This window comes from Halichoerus grypus, chromosome 15 (assembly GCF_964656455.1).
Source record: "Halichoerus grypus chromosome 15, mHalGry1.hap1.1, whole genome shotgun sequence".
Taxonomy (NCBI): Eukaryota; Metazoa; Chordata; class Mammalia; order Carnivora; family Phocidae; genus Halichoerus; species Halichoerus grypus.
In genome coordinates, this window is record NC_135726.1 from 29,886,040 (window position 1) to 29,907,509 (window position 21,470).

General features: G+C 45.0%; 1 protein-coding gene and 2 long non-coding RNA genes across 3 annotated transcripts in view; 2 read left to right on the forward strand and 1 right to left on the reverse strand.

The window, feature by feature from the left end:
- Positions 1 to 2,700: 2,700 nt before the first annotated feature.
- On the reverse strand, positions 2,701 to 21,407 carry LOC144380206 (uncharacterized). The gene is made up of 4 exons (XR_013444124.1): positions 21,275 to 21,407; positions 14,873 to 15,086; positions 9,307 to 9,492; positions 2,701 to 2,993 (listed from the first exon to the last, which is right to left on the reverse strand). It is a non-coding gene; the product is annotated as an uncharacterized LOC144380206 (long non-coding RNA).
- On the forward strand, positions 2,978 to 9,313 carry CHD9NB (CHD9 neighbor). The gene has a single exon (XM_078062537.1). It carries the CDS (start codon positions 7,120 to 7,122, stop codon positions 7,276 to 7,278), a length of 159 nt encoding a protein of 52 aa, XP_077918663.1. The 5' UTR covers positions 2,978 to 7,119; the 3' UTR covers positions 7,279 to 9,313.
- LOC144380207 (uncharacterized) overlaps positions 20,523 to 21,470 on the forward strand; it is a 127,351-nt gene continuing 126,403 nt past the window's right edge. Inside the window, exon 1 of the long non-coding RNA XR_013444125.1 lies at positions 20,523 to 20,867. This is a non-coding gene — a long non-coding RNA (uncharacterized LOC144380207). The remainder of the gene's footprint in view (positions 20,868 to 21,470) is intronic.

Below are 21,470 nucleotides of genomic sequence, written 5' to 3' on the forward strand. Positions count from 1 at the left end.
AGAGTAGTGGGGACCCTAGCTGCCTCCCTTTCCTGAGGCTTCCAGTATTTATTATTTTTTTATGAAGACATGCCAAAACAGGGTTACAAAGATGGTGGACAAGTTAAAGTGTTTACATTTCATTTATTTCTTCCCCCAGCAAACGTTAACTGAGCACCTACTACGCGCCAGACACCTTTCTACAAAGGAGGGCTACAACAACGGGCAGAACACCCCAAAATCTCTGTCCTCATTGAATTCACATTTAATGTCACAAATTAACACTTTCAGCACACACAAAAATGCAGGGCGATGGAATGGAGCTCCTCACAGGATAAGTACAGGACTTACCATACAAAAAGTCAATGTATGGGGCACCCAAGGCAGAGTGGCCTGGTGATGGATACAAGTGTTGCAAGGCTGTATGGGAAATGCTTTCTTATCCTGGCCATTTCTCTGACCTGTGTGAGTGCCTACTTCATCTTTGGCCTCTCTGTACTGATAGAATGTGGTCCAAGTGACCTTCAGGGGCAGAGGAAGAGAAGGAGGAGATATCACCTGGAAGGGCAAGGGGTGGTGTGTGTGTGTGTGTGTGTGACTGATAGAACCCGGCCCCAGCTTACACATGACAGGCTGGTGCTCTGGTGAAGGTGAATGGGTCAGAGAAGTGCTGACAGGGACATTTTCCATTCTTTCACTTTAAAGTGTCTCTGAGTCATTTCCAGATCGTTCTTGCCGCAGTCCTTGCAAGAGCTCCCTCCCCCTCACCCCACTGTGCCCCAGAGCATGCCTGGGCAAAGTCCTAGATCACTACCTCTGGGATTCTGACGTCAGGTATCACCTGATGAGGTTAAAGGTTTTTCTAAGGACTTTCCCTCTGAGTTCTCCTGCTGTTTTTCTCCTTCCACGAATCACAGTGTTTCAGAAACTGCAGTTATCAACGGGTCCGTTTTCTCAGTGGGTTCTCCATCGGGGGTCTCCATGAGGGACAGCACAGTGTTTGACAGGTAGAAGTAGCGTCCATAATAATCAGAAGTATTATTATTGGTGATGGCTTAGGCGCTAAGAATTTCAGATTGACTATTGATTTGAAACCTCACAATATTCCTGTGAAGTAGGCACTATTAGGTTTCCCATTTTATAGGTGAAGAAACTGACACTCGTGATGTAATTTGCCCTCGGTGGATGAGAGCCAATGGTGTGTCTGGGATTTCGGTTTGGATTGCCCAACTGCAGAATACTTACCTTCGAGTACTTCGCTACTGTCTGTTAAGCACCTACCATGTGCTGGACACTGTGTTTTAGATATGGGACAGCATAGACAAAGGATTCTCATTTTTATCCCTCTTGTCCTCTTGTTCTATCCATGCTTTCCTTCAAAGGGAGAATTTTGTGTTTTAAATAATTTCGTAGTTATGTTATGAGATGCAACCTATTTTTAGTAGGAAAGGGCATATGTATGTTCCTGAGTGATGTTCCATTAAAGAGGGTGAGAATCCAAAAGGCAAGAACCCACACATGGGGGTAGTGGGGGCATGGGCAGGGTGGTGTCAAGACCCTGGCAAAGGAGGGTTAGAGAAGGAAGGAGCCAGGAATGCTAAAGAGACCAAAGACACTTGGTCTTGTCAGGCTGGCCCCGTGGACTGAATGGCAATTTGACTTTGGGGGGGTCGCACTGTGTCTATGATTGGCAGGAGTAAGTCTGGTCACTTTCTGGTGCCTGCAAAGCCTGCCAGATGTTATGAGGTACCATGGCAAAAATATATGTACTATCTCTTTGGTTTCCCAAAGTCCAGGACACTAAGAGTCAGAAATGGTAAGCAACTAGCTGAAGGTCACGCAGCATGTACACTGTAGAGTTAGTATTCAATCCCAGGTTCCTTTCATGCTGAAATCAGTGCTTCTAACCATGACCACTAGCTGCCTTTTCATAAGTGAAAGTGAATTGAACTGAACTTCTCGGGAGGGATTTGCATTTCTTCATTTTGGCCATGATGTCCTTTCCCTCCTTCTGCCGGCTAATATTCTGCTCATCCTTCTAGGTCTAGCTCAAGGAAGCCCTCCCCTATTCTCTCTTTCCAGTGTAACCTTCTCCCTGTTTAAAAGTGCTTACCTCATAGTTTAATCCCTGCGAAGATATTGCCTCCCCTAACAGATTCAGTGCCCCTAGAGAGCAGCATCCACATTGGTTGTGCTAGATTGTCTGTTTGCCTTTCCACATCCACTCTCTGTTGTTCTCCACCTTGCTCTTAGTTCTGGGAGGCTGACCTAGATGGGCAGGACCAAAGGCTTCTATGCCCACTGGCTTCAAATTGCATTTGGCCAGTGAGAACCCTGGGACAGACCAGAGGGAGGGAGGAGAATGGGTTGGTTATGTCTCCAGCTCCCTTTCTGCAGGGTGCCTTGGGCTGGCCACTCTCCTGACCTATAATCATAGCTATAAGGCGATGCTCTGTATTCAGCCCTCTCTGCCTCCATGTCTAGGCCTCCTTAAGTGCCATTCACTAAGGTTCTAGAAACTGCACAATGCCCAAAATGGAACTTTGTAGCATGTAGCTGGGTAAACAGCTGTTGAGCTAAATTAGGGGCAGGTGTATTTGTTTGTTTGCTTGAGTGAGTGAGTGAGTGAGTGAGTGAGTGAGAAGCAGCAGAAAAAGGATTTAAATGATTTTGAAAACTAGGGCCAGATGGCAAATAAGCCCCTAGGTTCCTGGCAAACAGTTTTTATTTATTTTTTTGTTCGAATGATCTTTAAAACAATTTTTAAAAATTCTTCCTCACTTAGTATACAGTAAATTTGACTTCTTAAAATGTTGGTGTATGAATCTATGAAGTTTAACACATGTACAAATTTCGGTAACTCCCGCCGCAATTCGTATACAGAACAGTTCCAGGGTGCCCGGGTGGGGCTCAGTCAGTTGGGCTTCCAACTCTTGCTCTCAGTTCAGGGCTTGATCTCAGGGTCGTGAGTTTGAGCCCATGCTGGGCTCCATCCATGCAGGGCATGGAGCCTACTTTAAAAAAAAATAATAAAAAAAAAAAAAAAAGAGAAAGAAGAGAATACAGAATAGTTCTACCACCCTCAAAACTCCCCCAAACTGTAACTTTGTAGTGATACCACTGCTATTTTCCATCCCTACATTTTTATCTTTTTGGGAATATCATATAAAGGGATTAAAACAGTAGGGTAGCCTTTTGAGACTGGCTTCTTTCACCCCACATAATGTCTTTGAAATTCATTTAAACTATTACATGCAGGGGTGCCTGGGTGGTTCAGTCGTTGAGCATCTGCCTTCAGCTCAGGTCATGATCCCAGGGTCCTGGGATCGAGCCCCGCATCGGGCTCCCTGCTCAGCGAGGAGCCTGCTTCTCTCTCTCCCACTCCCCCTGCTTGTGTTCCCTCTCTCGCTGTCTCTCTCTCTGTCAAATAAATAAATAAAATCTAAAAAAAAAAAACCAAAACTATTACATGCAGCAATAGTTTATTCCTGTTTATGACTGAGTAGTATTCCATTGTACGAACATACCAATTTCTTTATCCATTCATATTTGGGTTGTTTCCAGTTTTTGATTATTAATAGAACTGCTCTCAATGTCCACATACAAGTTTTCATGTGAACACAGGTCTTCATTTCCCTCGGGTACTGTTATGGACTGAATGTGCCCCCCACCCCCCAATTCATATATTGAAGTCCCAATCCCCAATGTGACTGTTTTGGAGATAGTGGTTTTATGGAAGTAATAAAGGTTAAATGAGGTCATAAGGGTGGGGCCCAAATCTTAATGAACCGGTGTCCTTATAAGAAGAGAAAGGGACAGCAGGGCATCCTCTCTTTGTGAACATGGAGGAGAGGCCACACACATGAGGATGCAGCAAGAGGGGGGTCCTCTGAAAGCCAGGAAGGCATCTCTCACCAGAAGCCAAATCTGCCAGCACCTTGATCGTGGACTTAGAGTCTCCAGAACAGTGAGAAAATGTCTATTGCTTAAGCCACCCCATTTGTGGTCTTTTGTTATGGCAGCCTGAGCAGATTAATACAACTAAATTTTCTACAGTAAGTGTACGTTTAGTTTTATAAGAAATGGTCGAACTGATTTCCTCAGTGGCTGGACCATTTTGCATTCTGAGAGTTCCAGTCTCTCTGCAACCTTGTCGAAATAGGGTCCTGTCGGGAGTTTTTATTTTGTTGATATTGATATTTTTTTATGTGCTATGTTTTGTAGGTAGTAATAGCTGAAGAAGCAGTTTGAAGCTGAAAATATCTTGGAAGTATCCTTCTGAGGTCCCGTCCATCTTTGGGATCATCTGTACCCCATTTCTCTTATCTTTCTTCTGGCCTCATTCTATCCCAAGGGCAATGTCCCCTAGGCAGAGCCAGCTAGTGATCTGGCACATTACAGTCCTCGTTAGAGGTGAACCCATGCCTGAGAATGTTCAGGAAGAGGGTAGGTGCCTGCAGGGCTGGCCTCAGGAGCCCTGTGCATCATTTAAAGTTCTGCTGTCACCACCTTGAAATTTTTTTTTAAAAGATTTTATTTTTATTTATTTGTCAGAGAGAGAGAAAGCACAAGTGGGGGCGGGGTGGGGGGTGGGCAGCAGGCAGAGGGAGAAGCAGGCTCCCTGCTGATCAAGGATCCCAATGCAGGGCTCAATCCCAACACCGTGCGATCATGACCTGAGCCGAAGGCAGACGCTTAACTGACTGAGCCACCCAGGCATCCCACCATCTTGAAATTCTTAATAATTTTTTGAACTAGGGATCCACATTTTAATTTTGCACTGGGCCTCCACAAATTATGTAACCTGTCCTGGGTGTAGGAGGTCACAGGCTGGGCAAGGCTTCTCAGCAGGTGAGTTAGCAAAAGGCCCTTGTCTGCTCCTACGGACCACACCTATAACCTAACCCAAGCACAACCTCAGGGTAACACCTGCCTCCTGGGTGCTCCTGTGGCCTGTCTCTTGTGCTGAGCTGGGTTAAGCATGATTAATTTGGAGGCTTCACAAGAGGATTGTTGCCCTAGGATCCCAGTATCCAAATGAGGATTTGCCTTAATTAGGGCCTCTTAATTGGAAAGCAAAGGGGAGCTCCCGCTTCCACCCTGACACCCCCAAAGTACTTTTGTACTTTGGCTTTTATGTGGAGAGATAAATCAACAACATCGTAATGTCTTCTAATTGTCTCTCTGCCAGCCTCGTTGGCAAGAAGCTCATTCAAAGGAAGGTGATTTATGGGGAGTTTACTACATTTAAGCAGATCACTGAATGCCCAGGTCCAGGAGGATGAATGGTATTAACCAGAGGCACTGGGGGAGGGTGGAGGGTGGGAGGAAGCAGGGAGTGGGGAGGTCGCAGAGCTGGCTGCTAAGCAGGCGCATGACCTCAGGCAACTGACCTAATCACTCTGGACTCAATGATTTCAACTCTAAAGTGGAATTAATAATACTTCCCCATAGGACAATTTGATCGTAAGGAGTCAACAAGAAGACTCTGTAACTTGTCTGAGGCTGGCATGCATCCGCCCTCCATAAGTGCACTAGGATTGATGTCCCTTTTGACTGCTCTGCGCATGCCTGGGAAAGAATAAATTTTGTACTTCTCTGAAAGGCCACTTCACAGACCTGCTTGATCCTCTTTCCAGCTTCCTAGGAGCGGGTCAGGCTTATCAGGCTCCTTTTATTTTATTTTATTTTATTTTAGATTTATTTATTTATTTGAGAGAGAGCGAATGAGTGTGTGAGTGGGGAGGGGGGCAGAAGGAGAGGAAGAGAGAGAATCTCAAGCAGACTCCCCACTGAGCATGCAGACACACGGGGCTCCATCTTGCTACCCTGAGATCATGACCTGAGCTGAAATCAAGAGTCAGACGCTTAACTGACTGGGCCACCCAGGCACCCCTCATCAGGCTCCTTTTAGATTTAGGAAAAGGAAAGCCCGGTGATCAGAAAATAAACCAGGAGTGATATAGAGCCCTGGGGTAGCTAACTTCAGTTCAGAACCATGTGGGCTTCACTCCAGAAGCATTTACATCTGAAATCATTCCCTCACAGCTTCAAAAACCTTTACCTGTGTGCCCCAGATTAAAAAAGCAATGACAGGGATGCCTGGGTGGCTCAGTTGGTTAAGTATCTGTCTTCGGCTCAGGTCATGATCCTGGAGCCCCAGGATCGAGTCCCAGGATCAGGATCCCTGCTCAGCGGGGAGTCTCCTTCTCCCTCTGCCCCTCCCTCCTCTCATGCTCGCTCTCTCTCAAATAAATAAAATCTTAAAAAAAAAAAAAAGCAATGACAGGTTTACCAAACGGAGGACCTCTACGATGGTGTATGAAGACCTGATGGGGTCTTTCAAATAGATATGATATAATACAGTGATGGAGGGACTGGAATCCAGACGATGTGCTTTCGAATCCTCACTCAGGCTGTTGGTAACTGCCTTAAATATATTACTCGCTATCTCTTTGTCTCAGTGGCTCCATCCCTTAAGCGAGGTTTAAATTACATAACCTGCCTCGTAGGGTTGTTGTGGGGACTAAGCAAGATAATAAATGTAAACTTTGCTTGGCACAGGGTAGCACGCTATACTTGCTGGTTCTTTTCATAGCATGTTTGGGTAACCCCTGGAGTCCACGGTCTTAGGCCTCCCTGTTCTTCAACTCTGGGTGGAGCTGACATTCTAAGGTAGGGGATGGTCTCCAAGCGGGGGGTCTGTGAGCCCTGGAACTGAATGTGACCCTGGGACAGGGAAGGAGGCCACAGCTCCGTTGCATAGTGACAGGGCTTTCTTTGTGTGTGGAGAGAAAGGGTGCTGTTTACAGGTAACTAGGTGGGGGGTTATAATCTGTAAAGAAGTTAAAGGTTAAATGAAGGGGCTTCTTCCGGGGAGATGAATGGGACCTGGTGCTCTGAACCAGCTGGGTTGTCCAGAGGGTCAGCCTTCTGGGCCCTGCCCACCTCATAGATGGGGGTCTGGGGTTTACTATGCAGATTAGACTTGGACTTTCCCCGTGACCATAGAAACCAAACCAGTTCTCTTGCAACAGTGCTCTGAGGAAGGGTTATTTAAGTCTGGCATGGCAGGATCGGCTGCAGCACAGACCCTCCTCAGAAAAGCCCAGAACCCTGGGCCCTCTGCTCCCAAGTGAGATGGGGTGCCACACAAGCAAGAGCACCAAAGTGGCGGGGGAGTCCCAGAAACCCGGAGAACAGCCCGAGGGAGAAGAGCCAAATCTGGAGGCTGGTGCTGAGGCGGCAGATGGCAAAGACACCTCATTGAAGGATGGGGGCCCTGCGCCCAAGAGCTGAGGTGCTTTCCTCTAGAGTCGGTCCAGACCCTCACTTCATTCCGGGAACTGCCTTTGGCCAATGAAACCTGAGACAAGCCCAGTCCTGAGAACCTCCAAACAGAAGGAGGAGAGAGAAATCTCTGCCTTCAGCACGTACCCTCCTCAGGCTTTGCTCTTTGGAGCTGTGAGGAATCCTATTTCCCTGGCTCTCCATGAAGAGGACAAAAGAGGTCTTCACACTTCATTGTGGGAATTGCCCACAGCTTCTGGAGATGGGTGAGCCCCGTGGCAGACTGTTCCGGCTCCGGGGAATAGCCATGTGCTCATTCTGGGGACCCCCAGCTGCCTCACCTTCTGCCCTCTCCTAACATCCACTGGGCTGTGCGGGTGTTGGTTTGCTCTCTTCCTCTCTCTCCTTTTCTTCAAGAGCTGGCTGAAGAGCCAACATCCCTAGCAGGAACGTTTTCATTTGGCTCGCTCCGCGCTGTTGGTATGAATAATTTAATATTTAACTGGGAGAATTTTTAATGAATTATGGGACAATCAGGATCAGGCTGTGATGGGAGCAGACGGAAGGCAACGGGCCTGGTCATCCCGGAAGGGGAGACTTGAGTGCTGGGGGGCAGGAAAGAGGAGGGTGCATGTTCCTGGTTTTCGAATCCCCAGAAAACTGCCCCTCTGCTGAGATCCCTGTGTCTCCTCATATCAAAAGTCTGTCAATTTGGACCCTCTAGCATCTGAGCTATCTGAATCCAGCCCTCAAAAATATTTCGCTGTTTACTAACATGCCTGTCAGCCTTTCTTCCTCACCCACCCTCCCCCCCACACCAACCCTGCGTGTGTTTTGTTTTTAATTCGAAAGCATTTTAATTTGAAATCAAATGGACATGTTTGCAAATACGTGATGACAGACACATCTGAAAGACAGGCCTGGGGATGTGAGAAGAGAGGGCCAGCCAGAAGGGGTGGGTGTAACTCTGTGGAACAGAAGTGAGAAGAGAAGCTCTAGAGTCTTCCCTTTGTGCCAGGCACTGCTGCTGACGAGTTTACAGGGGTGCTTTACGGTAACCGGCACGACTGCTCCCATTTTATAGATGAGGCCATTGAGGTACCTAGAGGTTAAGTCACACACTTGAGCTTGGCTATTCAGGACGGAGCAGAACCCAGAGCTGAAGCCAGGCCACGTGACTCCCGGATTCATGCTGTTCCTCACTGCCGAGTCCTGTTTAAAGTGGAGGGTCTTCCCTGTGAATGCATGCAAATCCAAGCCTGTGCGTGGGGGGGACCATTTCTCTTTCCTCATTTGGATGTACCTGCCTACGAAGAAGTAGGCAACTGGTCCGCTAGGCCTGTGTGTGCCTTGAGAGACCTCTCTTTTCACTCTGGTGGTGGGGGAGGGAGGGGGTGGTAGGGGAGGAGGAGGGGGATGGAAGGGGGAGGCGGGGAACAAGGGGGAGAGAGAGAGAGCACGAGCGTGAACGCAAGCTATTGGAAATGACCCTTCTTTTTGGCCATAGAAACCTCAGAAACTGAACGGGAGTCTTTTGAGATGACAAGGCAACCAGGCTGAAGAGAAGGAAAAGAAGCAAGGACAAGAAGTAAAGCAATTCAGTCTGAAAAAATGTTCCTTTTCCTTCAGCAGAGCCTGACATCTTCCAAAGACACTGCAGGAAAGACCGGGCCTCGTCAGCTGGCCCGGGGCCCTGCGCCGTCCCTGGGGGTGGTAAACTTTGAGTGGGCCAGGAAACAGGCCTGGACTTGCAGCTGGGGATCAGGAAGTTTGGGGCCTCTTTCTGCAGCTTACTGGGGATAGGCCAAACTCGGGGAACTGCTTTCAATTTTTTTTTAAGACAATTCTGTTTTTTTTCCCCTCCTCCCTCCTAATGGAAATTCACGCTGCAAAACAGGGCTTTGTGTGGGAAGAAGCGGCTCAGAGTGCACCCTCAGGACTCCTGGAAAAAGTTCTCAGCTGCTGGTGAGGCTTTGAGGCTGGGTGGTGCTCATCTCCCTGGTTACTGAGAGGTGGGCCTCAAACTCCGCTTCTTACCAAATCAAATGAAGGAGGGAGGCTCCAGGTCCTTAGACATTCAGACGGTGGTCTGTTCTGCTTCCTCCTGGGATGGTGCAAAATGCTCATTTCATTAAATTCCAGATCTCTGAGGGCTTTTAAAAATCGGAAGCTTTATCCACCTTCAGCTGTGACAGGCTTGCTGCATTTTGCCAGGAAGTTCATCTGTAACAGGAAAAAGTACCCAGTTTCTTTTTAAAGACAGTCCAATGATTCCATGGGGATCCAGTACCACTCATCTGTCTCCCTCTGAGGCTCAAGTGCCTGGGGAAAGTGGTCAGAATTATGTCCACTCAAACATAACTTGAACCTTTTATTTATTATTATTATTATTTTAAAGATTTATTTATTTGACAGAGAGAGGCACAGCGAGAGAGGGAACACAAACAGGGGGAGTGGGAGAGGGAGAAGCAGGCTTCCTGCGGAGAAGGGAACCCGATGCGGGGCTCGATCCCAGGACCCTGGGATCATGATCTGAGCCAAAGGCAGACGCTTAACCGACTGAGCCACCCAGGCGCCCCTAACTTGAACCTTTTAAAAGACAGGTCTGCACAGACTCTGCCCATCACTTGAACGCCATTGCTCTGGCCCACTTCCCAAACTACTGGAAGAGGAGGGGTTTGTTTACTAGTCAACTTATCTATCTACGTATCCTTCCACCTATCCTTTCTTCCTTCCAGCCATCCAGCCATCTATCCATTCCTCTCCCTTTATCTATCTATCTATCTATCTATCTATCTATCTATCATCTATCTATCTATCTATCTATCCATCCATCTATCCATTCAGCTCTCCCTTGGATTTTTCATCTATATGAGGCAATAAATTTCCCATTTCAAACCAAAGTCACTTATTAAACAAATACTTAATTGAGCTTCTACTCTTCTCTATCACTCATTCATTCCTTTCTTTCTTTATTCATTCATTCACTCAGCAGTTACTGGGTGGCTACTCTATGCCAAACTCCTCAGGGTTAATGAAAGGTTGAAGTGTGTCTTTCTGGGAGCATAGCCTGGAACAGGGTGGTCCAGAGAAATCCTTCCGACCCAGGTGAGGCCTGAGTGGAGGCTTCAAGAGTAAGTAGGAATTAGCTAGAGAAAGAGGATGGGTGCATCAGGAGAAGGGGAACGTATGACTCAAGATTGGTAGCTGCATGGGGTGTGACGTGCAGTGTTGTGGGAGCCTGAAGAGCATGTCACATAGTAAACAGGAAGGTGACGCTTGACAAGTAAAAAAGGACCAGGTCATGGAGGGCCTTGTATTTTATACCAAGAGGCTGAGAGTTCATCCTGATGCTCATGTCCACTGAAGGACTTCAGGCAGAAGAACAAAGCTAGGACATCGATTGCTTATGACTGCTTGGTATCCTGCCTTCTGGTAACAAAGCCCATCTCTTGCCCTGGCAGGACACTTTTCTTTCCACTCTCAGGTTACATGATCCCATTCTCAGGCTCCAGGCTGAGCACTACTTATACCTGGTCAAAGTGATTAGTTCAAAGGAGGTCATCTGGCCCAAACCAGTTCAGACTTTTTGTTGAAGCAATTAGCAAAGAACTATCCATTTTCTTTTGGGGTTAATAAAATTGTAGGATTTTTTTTTAAGATTTTTTTTTTTTTTTTTTTGACGGAGAGAGACACAGCGAGAGAGGGAACACAAGCAGGGGGAGTGGGAGAGGGAGAAGCAGGCTTCCTGTCGAGCAGGGAGCCCAATGTGGGACTTGATCCCAGGACCCTGGGACCATGACCTGAGCCGAAGGCAGACGCTTAACGACTGAGCCACCCAGGCGCCCAAAATTGTAGGATTTAAGTCTGGAATCTCTTAGTGGCATTCCCCACTGGAGACGTCCTTGAGAATGAAACCATAGAAGAGATTGGGGCCGAGAGAAGTGGAGACCTATTCCTGATGAACTTGTTTGGGCAACTGGATCCAGCCATGCTAGAAGCTAATACTATCCCTGGATGATTAACACAAACCAGTATCTTCTCATTTGTTTGTTTTTTTTCTTGCTGAGAGTGGTTTGAATTTGGTTTCTGTCATTTTCAAAGAGTTCTGAGTACATCAGATCAACTCAGATTTATATTTTCAGTGGAGTAACTTGGTAGCTGTTTGAAGGATGAAGGTGAGAGGGATAAAGCTAGACAAGAATACCAATTAGAAGACAAATGCCCAAATTAAGAAAGATATATTAGGTAGCTGTTACTATTTATTGCAATGCAACCAGCCACAAAATCTCAAAGCATAGACTTTCTCTTCTTTTTTTTTTTTTTTAAATATTTTATTTATTTATTTGAGAGAGAGAGAGAGAGAATGAGCATGGAGGAGGGGCAGAGGGAGAGGGAGAAGCAGGCTCCCTGCTGAGCGGGGAGCCTGACGCAGAACTCTATCCCAGGACTCTGGGATCATGACCTGAGTGGCAGACACTTAACCAACTGAGCCGCCCAGGCACTCCGACTTTCTCTTCTTGATCACATGTCTGTGGGTCACTGTGGCTCAGGGGATCAGGCTATCTGAAGAGTGTTCACATGATAAGTAGCAGGAGCACAAGCAACTGAGTCCAAGGAAGTATCCTTTTGCATGGAGGGTGGGGGCGTGATTGTCAACAATAATCTACTCTGACACAAAAGGAATAGGGTGAAGAAGACAGATTCAAGAAATATTTAGGGGGTAAAATGAACCAGTTTTGGCGGTTGATTTTTCATCGGGGTTGAGGGAGAGAGAGGAATCAAGGTTTCTGCTGGGGTGATGAGCTGATGATGGTGCCACAATATGAGAAAGGGACTCCAGGAAGAGGGATAGGTCTAGAGGGAGGGTGAGGAGTTGAGTGTCAGAAGGGTTGAGCTTGAGATGCTCATATGATAAAAATAGTAACTTGGTGACTGATTTAACTAGACTTATCGTGGTGATCATTTCATGATATATACACATATCAAATCATTATGTTGTACACCTGAAACTAAAAGAATGTTATATGTCAATTATACCTCAATTAAAAAAATAGCAAACGTTTATATCACTCTTACTCTGTCTGGGCATTGTTCCAAATGCTTTATATGTAGGTCTCATCCAATCCTCACAACCACCCTATCCTCACTTTACAGATTAAAGCACAGAGAATTAAATAATTTACCCCAGGTCTTTTAGCTCTCAAGGACAAAGCTAAAAACTGGCATGTTGGCTAGAGCTTGAGACTTAGAGAATTTATTTGGGAGTTGTGGGAACCCTCTTGGACCCCCAGAGTTGGTATAAACATTGTTTTAAAGTGGAAATGTTTGAGGGCTGCCTGGGTGGCTCAGTTTGTGAAGTTTCCGACTCTTGGTTTTGGCTTAGGTCATGATCTCTTGGGTTGTGAGATCAAGCCCAAGGTAGGGCTTGCTGCTCAGTGGGGAGTCTGCTTGAGATTCTCTCCTCTGCCCTTCCCCTGCCTTAAATAAATAAATGAATCTTAAAAAAAATTTAAGAAGTGAAAATGTTTGAACACAGAAATGCAGACAGCAACCTTTTTTATTTTTTATGTAATCTCTACACCCAATGTGGGGCTTGAACCCACAACCCCAAGGTCAAGAGTCACATGCTTCACTGACTAAGCTCCACTGATAAAGTTCTTATCTGAACTTCGCTTATCACTTAAAGCAGAACCTGCTGAAAATACAGCTGCTATTAACTCCCCTCCTAGGGGGTTTCCTGAAAATTCATTTGCCAAGAAGGTAGATTGCCCATTTCCATTGGTATCAAAGAGCTCAATAGAAACTTCCATACTGTCCCACTGAAGCTCTAAAAAACTCATTTTGTTTAATTGGTATGCATACATCTTTCTTTGGGCAACTGCATGAGTTTTTCATTACTCGAGCTCTCCTGTGTGCACATGTGAAAATTAATCTTGTCTTTTCTTCTGTTAGTCTGTATTTTTTCATTAAAATTTGCAGGCCTCCAACCACTGGACCCAAATTGGGAAAGGTAAAGTTTTCCTCCCAACAGAGTCATCAGAACACTTTCAGTTAAAGCCCGGGAGTATATTAGCTCCCTGCACCCTCTCCCCCCACATATATACCCTGAGGGGAAGAGCCACTCACAGCAGAAGAGCACATGTCAAGCGAGGATCTCTGGAAAAAACAATATTTAAAGGGTGGTGGGCTGGAAAAGCCACAAAGAAACCAGAGAGGGACGAAAGGTTAGACTAATGGAAGGTAACTCAATGGCTGTCATGTGTAGAGCCCTTCCCAAGTGCCAGGCATTGTGCTCAAAGACTTTACAAAAATTATTTAATTTGTTCCTCATAATAGCTCCATAAGGCAGGTAAAAGTCACATATTATGGCGAGACAACACATTTATGAAGGTTGGATTAATTGCCCAAATTCACACAGCTAATTAGTGTCAGGGCAATGATTGAACTCTAAGGAGATGGTTTTAACCGTGGCAGTGGATTGAACAGTATCCTCCCAAAATTCTTGTCTACCTGGAACCTCAGAATGTAATCTTATCTCGAAATAGGAGTTGAAGATATAATCAAGTTAAGATGAGGTCATACCGAATTAGAGTGGGCCCTACATCTGAAGACTGGTGTCTTTAAAAAAGAAAGGAAAGAAAGATTTGGATACAGAGACATGGGGGAAGAAGACCATATGAAGGTAGAGGTAGAGGTTGGAGCCAACAAACCACAAGCGAAGGAACACCTGGGGGCACCAGAAACTGGAATAAGCATGAAGGATTCTTTCCTAGAGCCTTCAGGGGGAATATAGCCCTGCTATCACCTTAATTTGGACTTGTAGCCTCCAGAATGAATTTCTGCTGTTTTAAGCTACCAGTTTATGGTACTTTGTTATGGCAGCCTAGCAAACTATTACAATCCCTGTGCTATCACTGGCTTTCTTAGAGTAGAAGACTCTAAAGAGAGTGATGTCAGTGAATTCCAGGGGGAGGGATGGATTGTCGGGGTTGAGGAAGGGTAGAACCTGCCCCTTTAGAGGTGTTTCTGAATCACACTTAAGGCTTCTTTAAGGTATGCATTCTCACTCTCTTGATTTGGAGGAGCCTCATTCCTATTCCTCTTGTTAAAGAAAAAATTACTCATGATGTTTGTTAAAGGTGGTAAGGCAGACGTACTCAGGGGAACTACTACAATGGGGTTTTGTAGTAGGAAAGAAAGGTCAGGTTCAACTTTGACTACACCAAGGACAAGTGTAAATTTATTGCCAAATAGCAAGGTAAGTGTTAGTGGATGGAAATAAGAGGAAACATCAAGGCTGTGGGGGATTCTTGCTTGACTGAATCAATAAAATTCTTGCTGAAGGCAGACAAGGGTGATAAGAGTAGGGGTCATTTGATCAGAAATCAAGAGTGGGGGATTTTTGCTAAACTGACCCAGCAAGATTCTTGCTAAAACTGGACTAAGTAGCCAATGACAGAACCCATGGGCAGGGCTTTATGGCTTAGAGAAGTCTGATTAGATAGGTCAAGGAGAGAAAGTTTTTGTCACTCTCCACACCATGGCTGTCACTAGCCACTGATTGTGATGGGAATGTGTCATATTCATGCATTCAACTCACCTCAAGAGCATTATCCGTGATGGAGAGTCTTAAGTCAGGCTTTTTCTGGTGTGTGGGGGTTGTGGTTGGGCTGGTCGGCTGGGTGGGTGGGGGGCTGGAAGGTAATTAGGACAGGTTCTTCCCATAAAAGGGTAATTCCACTGGGTCTTTTCTGGAATCTATGGCCAGTTACTTCCTCCCAGAGAGGTTGCCTGTGTTGTCCCATCCTTGTCACCTTTCGAAAGAGTAAAGAGGAAATATGACTGTGCTGAGGGATTCGTTAACATCTTGCATCAAGCAGCAGCCAATAAATTGAGCATCAAAACTGAGACTTTGAAAAAAAAAAGATTAGTTAAAAATCTCAAACAACTTCCTGACACTTCTTTTCTTCCTCTAAATCTTTTTGGAAAGTCTCTCTGTCCCCTCCTCTTCCTAACCCCCGACAGCAACACCGCCCAAAAATGTTAGAAAACACCCTCATTATGCTGATGAAAATGCTGTGAGATTCTCTATTATTACATGAACTTAATTTTTTCTCATGAAAAGCAATATAAACTTCTAGTTTCCAGTTCCACACATAAGGAACTTGGAAGTTGCCACTCCATCTTAATAACAAGTAAAAAACTAAATAGACTGAAAAGTCAACAACTCTTTGGATTCACAAGGGGAGGACACAGGGCAAGCTGCTGCGAAGATTGGCAAGACAGACAGGTTTTCACAGGGAGTCACAGCTTACCTGGAAGAGAGACTTGTGGGTAGAAGCTGCCTCAGAAACCAGTGCAGGGGAAGGAAAACCTGAACTTGTAATTGATGAATTGCTGGAGGCTCAATGTAGACAGTCCTGAGAGTTAAAAACCCTAGAGGAAGCCAGTTATGGGTGGTCCTCCTATTTTCATGAGTTTTACCTCCAAGAACTCAACTAGGTTCTTACAGTAACTTCAGAGAAAAATCCCCTCATGCTTCTTGTAGGGGGCAGGGGAAAGGAATCATTGTGAAATATGCTGGAATACTCTGTTAACAAGGTCTATCCTCATAGGAAACTGGTTAACCAGAGCTTAACCTGCTGGGGTATTATCAGAGCCTAACTGTCCTGGGGAAGGGAAATACCCAATGCCAGTCAGTTCTAGTCCTCCACTTGGGAGAAGGGGCACCTTGGTGGCTCAGTCGGTTAGGCATGTGCCTTTGGCTCAGGTCATGATCCCAGAGTCCTGAGATCGAGCCCCACATTGAGCCCCACATAGGGCTCCCTGCTCAGCGGGGGGAGTCTGCTTCTCCCTCTGCCCCTCACCCCACTCATGCTCTCTCTCTCTCTCAAATAAATAAATAAAATCTTTAAAAAAATTAAACTCCAGCCCACTGTAGCCATCCTGTCTCACTCAAGGGGGAAGGAAAAAAATTGAGAAGCACTTGTGAAGTTCACAGTTTGATGGCACAGGATCACGAAAAGACAGACCTAGGACTTGCTTTGGCAGCACACATACTAAGACCAAGACGTAATCATAGGACTATAAAATGTTTCCCCTTTCCCTACACCTTACCACCACGTTACTAAAAACCTATTTACAACAATTCCTTTTACCCAATACTTCATGTCTAGTTATCAAGAAAAACTATATAACATACTAAAAGAAAAAAAAAACCATGCAATCTGGAGAGACAGAGCAAACATCAGCACCAGACATGGCAGGGACGTTGGAATTATCAGACTGGGAATTTAAAACAACTATGATCAAAATGTTAAGAGCTCTGGTGGGTAAAATAGACAGCATGCAAGAACAGATGGACAATGTAAGCAGAAGGATGGAAATCCTAAGAAAGAACCAAAAAGAAATGCTGGAGATAAGAAACATCGAGACACAAATGAAAAATGCCTTTGATGGGCTTATTACTACATGGAATATGGTTGGAAGAAATCATCTCTGAGCTTGAGGATATAGGAATAGATCTTGAAAACTAAAATGCAAAGAGGAAAAAGACTGGAAAAACAACAACAACAAAGCAACCGAGAGCAAATATCCAAAGACTGTGGGACAACTACAAAAGGTGTAACATACACATAATAGGAATACCAGGAGAAAGAAGAGAGAAAGGAACAGAAGAAATATGTGAAACAATAATGCCTGAGAATTTCCCCAAATAAATGTCAGACACCAAAACACAGATCCAGGAATCTCAGAGAACACCAAGGAGCATAAATGTCAAAACAAACTACAGGGGCGCCTGGGTGGCTCAGTTGGTTAAGCGACTGCCTTCGGCTCAGGTCATGATCCTGGAGTCCCGGGATCGAGTCCCGCATCGGGCTCCCTGCTCGGCAGGGAGTCTGCTTCTCCCTCTGACCTTCCCCCCTCTCATGTGCTCTCTCTCTCTCTCACTCTCTCAAATAAATGAATAAATAAAATCTTTAAAAAAAAAAAAACAAACAAACTACACCTGGGCATATCATTTTCAAACTACAGAAAATCAAAGATAAAGAAAATATCCTGAAGGAAGACAGAGGGAAAAAATCATACCTATAGAGGAACGAAGATAAGAATTACATCTGTGTTCTCCCCAGAAACCACGCAAACAGGAAGAGAGTGGAGTGAATATTTAATGTGTTAAGAGAAAAAAAGAGATCAACCAAAGAAGTTCTTTATAGATTTTGGATACTAGCCCTTTATCTGATATGTCATTTGCAAATATCTTCTCCCATTCTGTAGGTTGTCTTTTGGTTTTGTTGACTGTTTCCTTTGCTGTGCAAAAGCTTTTTATCTTGATGAAGTCCCAATAGTTCATTTTTGCCCTTGCTTCCCTTGCCTTTGGCGATGTTTCTAGGAAGAAGTTGCTGCGGCTGAGGTCAAAGAGGTTGCTGCCTGTGTTCTCCTTTAGGATTTTGATGGACTCCTGTCTCACATTGAGGTCTTTCAACCATTTGGAGTCTATTTTTGTGTGTGGGGTAAGGAAATGGTCCAGTTTCATTCTTCTGCATGTGGCTGTCCAATTTCCCTAACACCATTTGTTGAAGAGACTGTCTTTTTTCCATTGGACATTCTTTGCTGCTTTGTCGAAGATTAGTTGACCATAGAGTTGAGGGTCCATTTCTGGGCTCTCTATTCTGTTCCATTGATCTATGTGTCTGTTTTTGTGCCAGTACCATACTGTCTTGATGATGACAGCTTTGTAATAGAGCTGGAAGTCCGGAATTGTGATGCCGCCAGCTTTGCTTTTCTTTTTCAACATTCCTCTGGCTATTCGGGGTCTTTTCTGGTTCCGTACAAATTTTAGGATTATTTGTTCCATTTCTTTGAAAAAAGTGGATGGTATTTTGATGGGGATTGCATTGAATGTGTAGATTGCTCTAGGTAGCATTGATATCTTCACAATATTTGTTCTTCCAATCCATGAGCATGGAACGTTTTTCCATTTCTTTGTGTCTTCCTCAATTTCTTTCATGAATATTTTATGCCACTGATTTCTGTGCATTGATTTTATATCCTGCCACTTGACTGAATTCCTGTATGAGTTCTAGCAGTTTTGGGGTGGAGTCTTTTGGGTTTTCCACATAAAGTATCATATCATCTGCAAAGAGTGAGAATTTGACTTCTTTGCTGATTTGGATGCCTTTGATTTCTTTTTGTTGTCTGATTGCTGTGGCTAGGACTTCCAATACTATGTTGAATAGCAGTGGTGATAGTGGACATCCCTGCCGCGTTCCTGACCTTAGGGGGAAAGCTCTCAGTTTTTCCCCATTGAGAATGATATTCGCTGTAGGTTTTTCATAGATGGCTTTTATGATATTGAGGTATGTACAGGGTAACTATTGAAAGATATGAATTTAGTGCCATTGTATTGCCTGCAAGGTACTGTTACTCTATATTGTCTGTGTTCCTTTCTGGTCTATGTTACTTTTAGGCTCTCTCTTTGCTTAGAGGACCCCTTTCAGTATTTCTTGTAGGGCTGGTTTTGTGTTTGCAAATTCCTTTAGTTTTTGTTTGTCCTGGAAGCTTTTTGTCTCTCCTTCTATTCAATGACAGCCTAGCTAGTATTCTTGGCTGCATATTTTTCTCATTCAGTGCTCTGAATATATCCTGCCAGTCCTTTCTGGCCTGCCAGGTCTCTGTGGATAGGTCTGTTGCCAATCTAATGTTTCTACCTTTGTAGGTTACATATTTCTTCTCCCGAGCTGCTTTCAGGATAGTAAGTTTTACTATTAGATGTCAGGTTGTTGACCTATTTTTATTGAATTTGAGAAGGGTTCTCTGTGCCTCCTGGATTTTGATGCCTGTTTCCTTCCCCAAATTAGGGAAGTTCTCTGCTATAATTTGCTCCAGTATACCTTCTGCCCCTCTCTCTTTCTTCTTCTTCTGGGATCCCAATTATTCTAATGTTGTTTCGCCTTATGGTATCGCTTATCTCTCGAATTCTGCCCTCGTGATTCAGTAGTTGTTTATCTCTCTTTTTCTCAGCTTCTTTATTTTCCATCATTTTGTCTTCTATATCACTGATTCTCTCTTCTGCCTCATTTATCCTAGCAGTTAGAGCCTTCATTTTTTATTGCACCTCATTAATAGCCTTTTTGATTTCGACGTGGTTAGATTTTAGTTCTTTTTTTTCTCCAGAAAGGGTTTCTCTAATAACTTCCATGCTTTTTTTAAGCCCAGCTAGTATCTTTAAAATCATGATCCTGAACCCTAGGTCTGTCCGTATTGAGTAGGTCCCTGGCAGTCAGTACTACCTCTTGTCCTTTTTGTTGAGGTGATTTTTTCTGTCTTGTTATTTTATCCAGAGGAGAATAGATGAATGAGAGAACAAAATGCTAACAGGGTAACAACGTCCCCAGAAGATATACTCTAAACAAATCAGAAAAGACCTGAAGCTGGGGGAAAAGAAAGGGAAAGAAAGAAAAAAGAAAAAGAAAAAAGAAAAGAAAAAGAAAAAGATAAAAACAAACAAAAACAGAACAAAACAAAAAAATAACAGAATATGATCAAATATGATCAGGCTGGGGCATAGATCAGTGCCACACACTAGATTTTGGGTGTATTTTGGTCTGTTAGAAGAAAGTGCCTCCCAAAATTTTAAAGAAAGAAAAACTTATATATGTACAAAAATAAGGGTTGATACAATGAAGGGATGGAATATGACTGTAAAGATGAAAATTATAAAAAATTTTATAAAAGGAATTGATAAGATAAGAAGTTGTTTGAAAAAAGAAAGGATAAAAAAAGAAAAAAAAGGGAGAGAATGTGATCAGGCAGGAGACTAGAACAAAGCCATACACTAGAGATTTAGGGTATATTTTGGTCTGTTAGAAGAAACTGTTTCTCAAAATTTTGAAGAGAAAACAACTTATATATATATATATGCCAAAAATAAGGGTAACTACTATGAAGGGATAGAATATGACTCTAAAAATGAAAAATAAAAATGTTTTTTAAAAAAGGGATTGATAAGATGTTGGTTGAAAAAGGGAAAAAGAAAAATTCAAAAAAAAAAAGACAGTTAAAAATAATTAACTTTGAAAGACTAAAGAATCATGGTAAAAAAGCCATGAATTCTATGTGCAGTATTCCCCTAGCGCTGGAGTTCTGCCGTTCTCACTGATCGGTAAACCTGGTCTTGGCTGGCTGTTCCCGCTGATCTTCTGGGGGAGGGGCCTGTTGCCGTGGTTCCCAAATGTCTTTGCCGGAGGCAAAATTGCCCCGCCCTTGCCGGTCTGGGCTAAGTAATCTGCTCGGGTTTGCTCTCCGGAGCTTTTGTTCCCTGCAAGCTTTCCGTACAGCTTTGGAGGCCGAGAGTGAAAATGGCGGCCTCCCAGTCTCCGCCCCGGAGGAGCCGAGAACTCGGGCCCCCGCTCCTCAGTGAGCCCCCAGAGAAAAGCCGTCAGTCACTCCCGTGTCCCCGGTCTCTGGCCGCACTCCGTGCTCACCCGGCCTGTGACCGCGCGTTTCTCTCTGGCACCCGACCCGGTGTGGAATCTCCAAACCCAGCCGATCCCTGAAGTGCGCTCCCACACCTCTCCTCCCGGGGGAAGAAGGTGAGTCTCCCCGGATCTGCTGCTTGTTGGGTCCCTGCTGGAGGAGCAGTGGCCCGACTGTGCCGCAGATCACGGTTTATGGCAACCCCGAGCTGAGAGCCCGCGCCTGGGCTCCGTCTCTGCAGCCGGCTTCCCTGCTCCGATACCTGGGAGCTCTGCCGCACTCAGGCACCCCCGGTCTTTCTGTGACCCCAAGGGTCCTGAGACCACACTGTCCTGCGAGGGTTCCACCCCCCCCCCCCCCCGCTCAGCCACTGGAGGGACTTCCCTCAGCGGAGCCAACTTCTAAAAGTTCCGATTTTGTGCTCTGCGGCTCTATCACTGGCCAGAAGCGGCTGACGGAGGCCCCTCCCCCGCCGTCTATCCTCCCGAATAACGCCTCGGATTCACGTCTCCGCACGTCCTACCTTCCAGTAAGTGGTCGCTTTTCTGTTCAGAGAGTTGTTGCTGTTCCTTTCTTCAATCTCCTGTTGAGTTTGTAGGTGTTCAGAATGGTTTGATCCCTATCCAGCTGAATTCCTGGGACCAGACGAAATCCAGGTCTCCTACTCCTCCGCCCTCTTGCTCCGCCCCTCTTTTTTATTGTTATGTTAATCACCATAC

Excerpts from the sequence above, each read along its gene's own strand:
- CHD9NB (XM_078062537.1), top strand. The coding sequence starts at position 7,120 with ATGGGGTGCCACACAAGCAAGAGCACCAAAGTGGCGGGGGAGTCCCAG.